Source organism: Abramis brama, assembly GCF_963993115.1.
Source record: "Abramis brama genome assembly, chromosome: 16".
Lineage (NCBI taxonomy): Eukaryota > Metazoa > Chordata > Actinopteri > Cypriniformes > Leuciscidae > Abramis > Abramis brama.
In genome coordinates this window covers 35,247,762-35,260,249 of record NC_139978.1, presented here as the reverse complement: position 1 = coordinate 35,260,249, position 12,488 = coordinate 35,247,762, and the positions used below count along the sequence as shown (strand labels likewise).

At 40.2% G+C, this 12,488-nt stretch overlaps 1 protein-coding gene across 1 annotated transcript; it reads left to right on the top strand.

Moving 5' to 3' along the window:
- The first annotated feature begins 2,805 nt into the window (after positions 1–2,805).
- LOC311066405 (uncharacterized protein) lies at positions 2,806–9,783 on the top strand. Its single transcript, XM_084087593.1, has 6 exons — positions 2,806–2,909; positions 3,039–3,238; positions 3,358–3,439; positions 3,520–3,594; positions 4,317–4,877; positions 9,142–9,783. Exons 2-5 carry the CDS (start codon positions 3,203–3,205, stop codon positions 4,628–4,630), a joined length of 507 nt encoding a protein of 168 aa, XP_083943719.1. The 5' UTR covers positions 2,806–2,909; positions 3,039–3,202; the 3' UTR covers positions 4,631–4,877; positions 9,142–9,783.
- The last annotated feature ends 2,705 nt before the right edge of the window (positions 9,784–12,488 follow it).

Genomic DNA, 12,488 nt, shown 5'->3' with positions numbered 1-12,488 from the left:
CAAAATATCATCAAGATACACGAAAACAAAAATGTTTAGCATGTCTCTTAAAACGTCATTGACTAAAGCCTGAAAGACAGCTGGGGGCGTTGACCAAACCGAAAGGTAAAACACGATATTCAAAGTGCCCTAATGGCGTGTTAAACGCCTTCTTCCACACCATCAAGGGCATAAACAGAAGTGGCCTCCTTTAGATAGATGAGAGGGATGCCCTGATCGAGAGCCCAGGATACATCAACGAAACTTGCCTCAGCTCCTGAGTCGATCAACGCTTGACAGGAGACAGCAGCACCCGGCCAGCGGAGGTTGACTGAAAAAGTAGTGTGAGTGCGTGAAGGAGGGGCTAGGACAGATGTGCTCACCAGTAACCCTCTCTCTACTGGTGAGCGTTGGCTTTACTTGACTTGATGAGACGAAGTGATCTGCCGCTCCGCAGTACAAACAAAGGCGATTAGTGATACGCCGTTGACGCTCCGCGGTGGTGATGCGAATTCCCCCCAGCTGTATTGGTTCAGAGTCAGAACTAGCAGAGGGAGAGGAAGTGGAAGCAGGAGCGGAGCGGAGAGGAGTGACTTCTCCAGACTGCGAGCTCGACGTTGTGTAAGTCAAAAAGCTTCTCCACGCGGATAGCCAGGTCAATCAGAGGATCTAGGCGAGATGGAGTCTCAGAGAGTACCTCGTCTTTAATGTCAGCATTCAAATCCTCCAGGAAACGAGCGACCAGAGCGGGTTCGTTCCATTCACAGGAGGAGGTCAGTGTGCAAAATTCAATAGAGAAATCAGCGGCAGACCTCTTCCCTTGGCGGAGAGTAGATAGAAGGTGCGAAGCTTTAGGTCCGTGGTCGGAATGGTCAAACACTCGAATCATTTCCTCCTTGAAGAGAGTGTAATGATCTGGGCTGCGTTTCCCAAAAGCATCGTAAGCCTAAGTAGATCGTAAAAACGATCGTACGACTGGTCTTAATATTACGGTCTGTTTCCCAAAAGCATTGTAACTTAAGTAGCACTTAAAAATCATCGTAGATCTACGAGTGCTCTGGAGTAATCGTAAATCCCCAAGTGCATCATAAGAAGACAGAGTTATGAGGTCACCTGCAGGACAACCGGCAGATTACACCTTTAACTTTATTCAAATGCAATGTGATTATAATATAAGTTTTGATTGTACTTTAATGTACACTTTATTAGGCCTACTCTTTTTTGTTGTTGTTGTTGTTGTTTTTTTGTTAAATTAATGTATAAATTAAATATTTGAAAAGGTCAGAAAAAAAGCAAAAAAAATGTAATCTAATAATTTTAATCAAAGTTAAATGAATGAAAAAAAAAAAAGATGTAATATGCTTCAAAGACTGGGAAAAATAGGGATGAAAAAAATAAAAATAATAATCTGTCAATGACTTGCACCTGTTTTATTAAATGTTTTCCTCTGCAGAGCCCTTTTCCTTTTACCAAAGGCTGGCAAAGTCCTGCCACTTCTTCCTGACCTCCTTCCCTGATCTTTTAATGCCCCTAGTTGCAGTCAGTTTTCTAGCAAAATCCTCCCAGATTTTTGTTTTGTTTTGTTTTCTTTATATTTAAATCACTTCCCTTAAACCTGCTGAAAATAATATGTTTGTATAGCTCCACCTCCTCTAAAATTACCTTAATCTCCTCTTTTTAAAAAAAAAGGTATTTTCTTTTTTTTTGGTTCAGCCATTTTGCTGGTGTCTCCACTCGTAGCTTTGTGCTTTTATAGATTATTGGCCTCGTGGAAAATGCACATCAGGTGAAAACAGGTTAAACATTTAAAATTGCAAACGTGCGCTGCAATTACAAGCCATTCTACAAGGTGACATTTCAGCACTTGACAAAGGGACAGCGACTCTTAAGTAGCACTTAAAGCACAGCTGCGAACGATCGTGCTAAGTGCATTTTTGTGAAACGGACGTGAAATGAACACGAACGTTCGTAAAGTCGCTCGCAGAAAATCCTCGTAAGTGCTAAGATCCATCGTTATCGGGAAACTCAGCCCAAGACAGTCAGCTTCAGCGTTCCACACGTCAGTTCCCCATTCCCGTGCTCGTCCCGTCAGAAGGGAGACCACGTAAGCGATTCGGGAGCGATCCTTGGAATACGTCGAGGGCTGTAGCGAAAACACAACCTCACATTGAGTAAGGAAAGAACGGCACTCGGTGGGCTCACCAGCATAGCGGGGAGTATTGTTGACTCTGGGTTCATGAGCGTCGAGAGTTCTTGGTGATGGTGGATCAGCACGGAGATGACGAAGTTGCATGGAAAGATCGGTCACCTGGGCGGCTAAAGTCTCAACGGCGTGACGGGCGGCGGACAACTCCTCCTCGTGTCTGCCCAGAATAGCCCCCTGCATCTCGAAGGCAGTCTGAAAAGGGTTCTCCTTCGCTGGGTCCATGATGGCCAGATTATTCTGTCAGAGTTGAGAGAGAGGACCCAAAAGCGAAAGCAGGTAATAATGTCTTTTAATAGAAATTAGGCAATCGGCCGCTTAGGCTGGCAAACAGAAAGTCTCTCATAAATAATCAACAAAAGTAGATGTAGACCCAAGGCAGGGTAAAACAGGTCCGTAGATGAGAACAGCGGTGGCAAGCAGCAGCGGCCGTAGACAGGTGTACTCACGGAACCGATAACAGCATTCAGCGGCAGGTGAGCTGGGCAGAGCACAGATGCCAAGTCAAGACTGGGTGTCCTGGGAGATTAGAGCTGTTCACTACTGGTATGTTGGGGATATCTCTAATTTATGTATTCTTAGGAATGATTATAGTGATTTAATTCATCTTTTTTATTTAAACAGATAACTATGTGGAAGGAAGGAGGAAGATTTGAGAGGCTGAGGTTCAATCTGACCTTCAGTCAGAAGCAGAGGAGCCAGGCCGAAAAAAAGCAAAGCGTAAAATGTAGGTGTAATATTTTTTGTAATATTTGTTTTCTGTTGTCTCATAATAAATTGGTTTTCACATTATATGATTTGCTCAGTGCACTGAAGTGACACAAATTACTTTATTTAAAAAAAATATATTTTAAAGGCCAAGCACTCGACTGTTGAGCTCGTTTGTGATCATGGACTCTGAAGAAGATGAAGAATTACAGCAGGGTAGCACAGGCCTTCGTACTGCTCCACCAGTCCACCAGTTTGACCGACCCACACATACAAAGAGTATATCCTTTACAGATATGCTGACCAGTCACCATGCCATCTGGCCAACTGAGGATTTCACATGTGAACGTGAGTGTATACAGCACATGGTTCTATAGGAAATTATGGGTATATGTCAGACATATACTTTTTTTTTTAAATAAAAAAATCAATCTGCATATTCTTTTTTTTTAAAAAAACCTCTCCAGCTCCACAAGAGCCTATACGATCCTGGTTCCCAGAAATACCTCTCTGTGGAAACAGCTCAGCAGTCAACTGAACTAATTGCCAGTAAGTTGGTGTAGGCCAAAATTATGTCATATAAATTAATAAACGGTTTTCTATTTACCCCTTGCATTATTTTCCTTAAGGTCCAAAGAGCCCAAAACAGCCTAAACAGACTCCAGAAGGATCCCAAAGGACTCCTCAGACTCCTGAAGTTGTCTGTAAGTATGTTTTCTTTTATCAGCAGAATGTACTTGAGCATAAAAAAGGCTACTTCAGTATTAAAAGAAATATAACACAGAATTTAGAAATAGTAAGACATAAACATGGTTTCTGGAATGTAACATTTATTGTACACTGATGAGCCAGAACATTATGAGCAGTCACAGGTGAAGTGAATATCTTTGATCATCTTCTAACAGGCCCATATATTAAAGGGATACTCCACTTTTTTGGAAATAAGCTCATTTTACAACTCCCCCAGAGTTAAACTGTTGAGTTTTACCATTTTTGAATCCATTCAGCCGAACTCCGGGTCTGGCGGTACCACTTTTAGCATAGCTTAGCATAGATCATTGAATCGGACAGGACCATTAGCATCTCTCTCTAAAAAATGACCAAAGAGTTTCGATATTTTTCCTATTTAAAACTTGACTCTTCTGTAGTTACATCGTGTACGGAAGGAGACGGAAAATGTAAAGTTGCGATTTTCTAGGCTGATATGGCTAGGAACTATACTCTCATTACGCAGGAACTTTTCATTTTTCGTCGGTCTTAGTACATGATGTAACTACAGAAGAGTCAAGTTTTAAATAGGAAAAATATTAGTGGTAAATTAGTAGTAAATTAGTAGTGATATTGGTAGTATCACTGCTAATTTATTGTTCATTTGCTATAATGGCGAATATATCGGATGTGTGTCTAACGTTACCTTTGAGTGCAGGTGAGGACACGTTCGAGCTGCATTCGGTGCAGTTAGAGCTGGAGTCCGTGGAGAAGCAGATCCGCGACCTACTAGAGAGGCAAGCCGAGCTGCGAGATCGGCGATCAGCACTTGAAACATCACGCGCTGATGCTCACAAGTCAGTGGTTAGTAACTTTTTGACTCCGACCTCGTCTACTCCGTGTGTTTCTCTGCACAGGACCCGAGCACCCAGGACGCGATCATCCCTGGTTTCACATCAGGCTCCAGCAGACAGAGGTTCGGAAGAAGGACTACAGGAGCCTGATCGAGACGGTACGCAGCACATCGCCTGAAACAACGATCATCGTGTCTGGACCGCTTCCCACGTACCGACTAGGACATGAAAGGTTCAGTAGATTATTTGCTCTAAATTAATGGCTAATGTCATGGTGTAATGAACAGAGACTGCTCTTTGTAAATAATTGGAATCTGTTCTGGGAGCGATCTAGGCTCTTCCGTGCTGATGGCCTTCACCCCAGCAGAATCGGAGTGGCTCTTCTGTCGGACAACATCTCCAAGACGTTACACACCATATGACTAGTAAGTCAAAGTCCAAATCACAGTCTTTGCTGTCCCAACTTAATTGATATAAGTACCAATGTAGAACATTATATAGAAACTGTGTCTATTCCTCGTTTAGTGAGGTCAAACATTAAATCTACTGTAAAATCTAGGAAAAATCTAATTGTGATTAAACCAGAAAATCTTAATATTAGTGAACAAAAACAATTTCTAAAGCTAGGTCTTCTAAACGTTAGATCGCTCACACCTAAGGTGGTTATTGTAAATGAAATGGTCACAGATAATAGTTTCGATGTACTTTGCCTTACTGAAACCTGGCTTAAACCAAATGATTATTTCGGTCTTAATGAGTCTACTCCACCAGAATACTGTTATAAGCATGAGCCCCGTCTGATTGGTCGTGGCGTAGGTGTTGCAACAATCTATAGAGATATTCTTAATGTTACTCAGAAAACAGGTCACAGGTTTAATTCGTTTGAAGTACTTGTGCTAAATATTACGCTCTTAGATGTAAGAAAGAAATCCCTATTATCTCTAGCCTTGGCTACTGTATATAGACCTCCAGGTCTTACTTCTAGCTTCTGACCAAGGCTGTATCTCAATACTAGTTTTACTCGATCTTAGCGCTGCGTTCGACACTATAGATCACAAAATACTCTTAAATCGACTACAAAACTACACTGGTGTTCATGGACAGGCATTAAGCTGGTTTAGATCGTACTTATCAGACCGCTACCATTTTGTCTATTTAAATGGGGAAAAATAGAAGATAACGTCAGTAAACTATGGAGTGCCGCAAGGATCTGTGATAGGCCCTCTGCTATTCTCAATATATATGCTGCCACTTGGTAATATTATAAGAAAACATGGAATTAATTTCCACTGTTATGCTGATGACACTCAATTATATATTTCATCAAGACCAGATGAAAAAACTCAATTATCTAAATTGACAGAGTGTGTTAAAGATATAAAATACTGCATGACGTGTCATTTTCTGCTATTAAATTCAGATAAAACGGAGGTATTGCTTATTGGCCCAAAAAACTGCCCACAAAACCTCTTACAATACAACTTTAATTTAGAAGGATGTCCTGTTACTTTATCCACTACAGTAAAAGACCTGTGCCTGGTTGCATAAAGCACCTTAAGTGTAATTTTCCCTTAAGTTCGCCCTTATGTTTCCCTTAAACCTAAGGGTGTTGCAGAAAAAAACCCTTAAGTGTTACTTAAGGGGTTCTTTAAGTGAAATGTCATAAACACTTAGAATTTCCCTTAAATGCTGTTTTTTTTCACTTAAGTAATCCCTTAAAAAGCATTAAGTGTTGCATAAAACCCCTTAATGGTCATTTTCCTAAGTATAACTTAAGATATACTGATATTTGTATATTGGAAATCGTAACCTTAAGAGGCAAGGCAAGGCAAGGCAAGGCAAGGCAAGGCAAGTTTATTTATATAGCACATTTCATACACAATGGCAATTCAAAGTGCTTTACATAGAAGAAATTAAAATAATAAAAAGAAATAAGAATAATTAAAACAGTTTAGAAAAATAAAAAATAAAATACAGTACAGTACAGATAGTCGGACGAGCAGTGGCACAGTGCTCATTCATTAAATGCATAGCTAAACAGATGTGTTTTGAGTCTGGATTTGAATGTGACTACAGTAGGAGCACATCTGATCTCCTCTGGAAGCTGGTTCCAGCTGCGGCTGGCATAATAGCTGAAAGCGGACTCGCCATGCTTAGAGTGAACCCTTGGTATTTCTAGCTGATATGATCCTAGTGATCTGAGTGATCTATTGGGTTTATATTTAGTGAGCATATCTGCAATGTATTGAGGTCCTAGGCCATTGAATGATTTATATACCAGTAATAATACTTTAAAATCAATCCTAAATTTAACTGGGAGCCAGTGTAAAAACCTGAGGACTGGTGTGATATGTTCATATTTTCTGGTTCTGCTCAGAATCCTGGCGGCAGCGTTCTGTATGAGCTGCAACTGTCTTATGGTCTTTTTGGGAAGGCCAGTGAGGAGTCCATTACAGTAATCCACCCTGCTGGTGATGAAAGCATGCACAAGTTTCTCTAAGTCTTGTCTGGAAACAAAGAATCTAATTCTTGCAATATTTTTCAGATGATAGTATGCTGATTTAGTTATTGCTTTGACATGACTACTGAAACTAAGGTCTGACTCTAGTGTCACACCAAGATTCCTGACTATGCGTTCACCTTGAGAACTTCATCTTTGTTTCCAAACGCAATGACTTCAGTTTTGTCTTTGTTTAACTGAAGAAAGTTTTGACACATCCAACTGTTGACTTCGTCAATGCATTGGCACAGGGAGTCAATGGGGCTGTAATCGTTAGGTGATAGGGCTAATTAGATCTGTGTGTCATCTGCATAGCTGTGGTAAGCAATTTGGTTCTTTCTCATTATTTGGCTCATTGGGAGCATATACAGGTTGAACAGGAGTGGCGCAAGAACTGAGCCTTGAGGGACTCCGCATGTCATGGATGTCCACTCAGACTTATGGTCTCCTATACTCACATAATAACCTCTCCCATCTAAGTATGACCTGAACCATTTTAGGACTATCCCAGAAAGCCCCACCCAGTTTAAGAGTAACGCAGTAACTTAAGAGTAACGCAGACAAAAATAAGACGAAATGGCTGAATTTATGGAACCAGCTGAAGATCATTATGTGCCAAGAAGAATTTTTAGGGATAGGGAGAACCCTTTGGACCATCTTAGCGATGAAAAATTGTTGCAAGAATACCGATTTGATCGACGCGCAATATTTGACACCGCTAACAAACTAGACGGCGACCTTGACCATGTCACACATCGCAACCACTCTTTACCTGTGGTGTTATAACTGCTTATAGCACTGAGTTTTTTTGCAACTGGGAGTTTTCAGACGGTAGTGGGAGATGTTTTCCACGTGCATAAATCGTCTGTTAGCAGAGTGGTTCACCGGGTTGTGGGGGCTCTTTCCCGTCACTTAAACGCAACGGTCAATTTTTGCAACCTTTTACCATATTCGTCAAGAATGCATTTCTCCTCCTCTGTCCAATTAGGCTCTCTTTTTTTGTTTTCTTTATCCATTCCGATATCCTAGCCTACTTTATTTGATGAAACTGCGAAATTGCTAGTGTTAGTGTTTTGCGTATCTATGGCAACAACACTTTTATAACGTGAATCCAGGATCGCAGTCGTCGTGAAACACTGCATCCTCAATAAACAAGCTACAGTTAGTCCAAAATGCAGCTGCTAGAGTTCTTACTATGTCAAGAAAATATGATCATATAACACCAATTCTATCATCTCTACACTGGTTACCTATTAAGTTCTGTATCAATTACAAAGTATTACTACTGACCTATAAAGCCCTAAATGGTTTAGCTCCTGGGTATTTAACGGAAATTCTATCGCCCTACAATCCATCGCGCTCTTTAAGATCAATTGAGCGTCAGCGTCAGTTCTGGCAGGCCAGGTAGTCAAGACGCTGTTAATGCTGTCTGCTAACAACACTGTCCCGTCAGCTGATCTGCTCCAGCTGAGCTGCATTAGCTCGTTAACTCCCCTCGCTGCTCAATGGCCAAAGCTCAAACAAGGCGCCCTATTTAAAGCACATTCAGTTGCTCATACATGCTTGCTGCTCGCTTCTGCTGCCCGCCACCTCCCCAGCTCCTCCTTATGCATAACGTGGCATTTGCTTTATGTCATGTTGCCTGCTCTGTTCACAGGGGGGATATTTTAGCTCTCACAGACCTAACCTGTGTGAGCATTCCCTAATGCTGCTGCTGCTGCTGTCCTCTGACTCTCTGCTATTTCATGGTGCTCATGAAAGGTCAGAGGACTCCCTGAACAGAGCCATACCGCCAAATTTCAATTCAGGAACATCAACCTGTTTGCAATCTATTCAATATAATTCTTTAATTATTTTTATTGTCTGTGTTCTTGACTTAATGGACCTGACAGAACTAAATTCGAGGCTTCTGGTCATTCCTAGGATATCTAATTCCACTAAAGGAGGGAGGGCATTTTCACATTTAGCTCCTAAACTCTGGAATGGCCTTCCTGATATTGTTCGAGGCTCATAGTTTAAAACTAGATTAAAGACGCATCTTTTTAGCCAAGCATTCACATAATACTTACCTTTTATACTACAGTTGAATCAGATCGAATGCATTAATATTATGAACAGCAGCTATGCTAATTATTTCCCATCTGCTTTTCTGTTGTTATCTCGGGACGCTAGTCCCGAGGTAAATAGAGTTCGTCAGCTCCAGTTTGTATCCAGCCTCTCATGGAAACTTCAGATGCCCCAACACCCGTGAAGAGACGACTCGACGCCCGTGAAGAGACGACTCAAAGCTGGCGATATGTTATGCCCTAAATTAATACATTATTAACTAACTGGATTTGTCTATGTACATTTCTTAAATGCACTTTCTGTAAAGCTGCTTTGAAACAATATGTATTGTGAAAAGCGCTATACAAATAAATTTGAATTGAATTGAATTAATAGACTGCAGTGCTTTATTGTGCAGTGAATACTGAACTGTTTCATCAACAGAAGGGTGTTTTTAGTATGTTGTGTTAATTGATTTGAGAGCAACTATTAATTTAAAGAAGTTTGAGTGAGGAAAAACTAAATATCAGTCTATTAACCCCCCCTCCCACTTTCTGATTCATGTATTTGTGTTTAAAGTTGCTTGCTTTTTATTGTGTTAGGATATGTATTGTTTTAAATGTTGTGTGTTGTTATGATTTATGTGATGCAGGGGCTATTGAGCCCGAGACAAATTTCTAATCAGAGTGATTCTCAAAATGTTCAAAAAATAATAAAATAATTTTGTATGCTATTTATTTATGCTCATTGTCCATTTTTTTTTTTTTTTTGAACTTATATTTTTTATTTAGAACCACAACATTACATACAATACAGTATGGCTTTGGGTTTTAACATGTTAGTTTCCATGATATTGACAATTCTTCAAAACTTAGTTATATCGTACACATTATACAGAGAATGAAAACAAATACATCTAGTACAGGGGGAGAAAAAAAAAATAGGAAATGGAGAAAGGCAGAAATGAACACAGGGTGGATATGATAGTATAACTCATGATCACTGGAGTATTAAAGGCATCACAGGAGCCCACCTCTTTAAGAAAACCATTTTCTGAAGTCGTAATGCAAATGTGATTTGTTCCATTTCGTACAACTCCCATACTTTTTTAATCCAAGCATTGTATGATGGAGGGTCAGGTTTTAACCATCTGCATGTAATACACTTAATGGCTGCAGCAAGTAAAATTTGTAATAAATATATTTTAGCTCTACCCTCAAGGCCCTCTGGATGCACACCTAGAAGGGCTATTATGGGGTCTTCTGGGATTTCATAATGGAAGATTTCTTTAAGGGCATCAAATATATCTTTCCAGTAATTTCTTAATTTTGGACATGACCACAAAATATGGGTGTGGTTACCAACATGCTGACCACAATTTCTCCAGCACTTGTCTGAACATGATGGATTCCATTTTGCAATTATCTGTGGGGTTCGAAAAAATCTTGTTATTATCTTCCATTTAAATTCCCTCCAGACATTAGAGTTGGTCACAAGATGTACCTCTCCACAAGCTTCCTCCCAAGTTTCAAGAGGAACTGTTTCATTAATTTCGGCCTCCCATTTTTCCTTAATCTGTAATGTGTTATTTGAATTCTTAGTCGAAAATAATAGATATCCTTTAGAAATAATTTTTTTGACCGCACGTCCAATTTGTATTTCTTTAAAATAAACTTCTATTGGGGAGGGTTTTTTAATCATTTCTAGATCCTTATGCGTTGTGAGCAGGGGCGGCGCTTAGAGGATGACACGGGAGTGGATTTTCACTCCTGTCCCGTCCCACTCCCATAGAAAGAAATCTTGCCCCGTCCCACTCCCAGACCAAAGTTTAAAAAATAATCCCGTCCCATCCCGCTCCTGGTAAATTGACTCCCACTCCCATCCCGGTCCTGTTTAAACTGACTCCCGCTCCTGTACCGCTCCCATATATTTTTTTCTTCAATTAGTGTTTAGTTAATACATAGAATTTGATTTAATCTGCTCTCCATCCTGTTTTAGACCAGCTGCTGAGCCCCTGTTTCTAGATTTTCTCCAGAAAATGGAAGACAGCAAATAAAATCGACCGGTGGCCCACCCAATCAGATTAATAAAAACAATTTAAATTTTTAATTTGAATAATAATAATAATAATAATGAACTAATAAATAATTTCATTTTAATAGTTTCCTGAGGACATTTATGTACAATAGCTACGAAAAATAGCTACAAAAGAAAAATATTATGGCGGCATATCACGTGTCAGTCCATTGATGCTATCACGCAACTCATCTCTGTGCGCGCACTGACTTAACTTTGTGATAGTGACTCGCGTGACAAACAGATGAACTTCAGGTTTAAAGCAGCCGGGAGGGCTGACTGACATGAGTACAAGGTAGTTAAATTCCCTCGTACCGATCTGCTATTGTTGACATTTATCAGGCGTGTAGTGTTACATAGGCGTAATTTGCGGGTGGGACATGTCCCCACCACTTTTTAAAACATCTCGCGGCACGAATGTACCAATTCTACAAATAAATTAAACATCTCCAGTTAACCAGCAGAGCATTCATTTCGTTCGTTTGTTAAATAAGAGACGATCTAGCGCTGAAATGTTTTTTTTTTAAATCAGGTGATGAAAGTTGCCGCTGCGAAAAGTGGCGCTGATACAGTGTTCTCTCGTGTGGCTCGCGCACACACCGCACTGTCTTGACTCGACGCGCGCTTCAATCCTCTATTCGTTCTGGTGAAATCACACATCATAATGCACACGTGTCCCTCCTTGATATACAACCACTGATGAACATAATCAGTTTTGATGAAGAAAAAAATAAAATAAATTAGGCTACTGGAGCGGATTAGATCCCTCAACCTCTGACACTGTTAGCGAAAGCTCTACCTCTGGACCATTTAGGTACACATTATACGAGTAGGCGAATCTAAGTATTTTAGTCATACAAAAATTCTATCATACAGCATAGGCTACATCTCATTAAACGACAAATGTAGCATACTATTTAAATCGATGGACATCGTAATGTTATTGTACAATGTACATATAATTTAGCAAAGTTACGCAGCTTCAAAAAACGATTTTTAATTGTGTTACATTGTAGGCGTATTAAAAGGAAACTACAAAATTGTGCATTTACTTTTTTTGTCGTCTTTGCTATTGGTTGATTCCCGCTCCCGTCTGCTCCCGTTAACCATTTATCCTGTACCGTCCAAATCCCGTGATTAATAGCAAAGATGACTCCCATCCTGCAGGAATCCCACGGGAATCCCGTGACCCGTGGGATTCCCGAAAAAATGTCAGCCTCTAGCGGCGCTAGGGCTGGGCTAAGGGGGCTTAAAGGGATAGTTCACTTTGAAATTAAATTTTGGTATGTTTTAGCTTACCTCAAGGGCATCCAAGATGTAGGTGTCTTTTTTTCCGCAGTAGTTTCAATTTTGATATTTTTAGGTCAAACCGTTCTTGTCTGTCAGTCATATAATGCAGGTCTATGGTCACTGT

What these genes read in the sequence shown, in the direction of transcription:
- LOC311066405 (XM_084087593.1), top strand. Translation starts at nt 3,203, where the DNA reads ATGCCATCTGGCCAACTGAGGATTTCACATGTGAAC. An exon ending in GTCAACTGAACTAATTGCCA is followed by an intron (nt 3,440 to 3,519) that starts GTAAGTTGGTGT and finishes ATTTTCCTTAAG; the next exon opens with GTCCAAAGAGCCCAAAACAG. An exon ending in TCAGACTCCTGAAGTTGTCT is followed by an intron (nt 3,595 to 4,316) that starts GTAAGTATGTTT and finishes CTTTGAGTGCAG; the next exon opens with GTGAGGACACGTTCGAGCTG.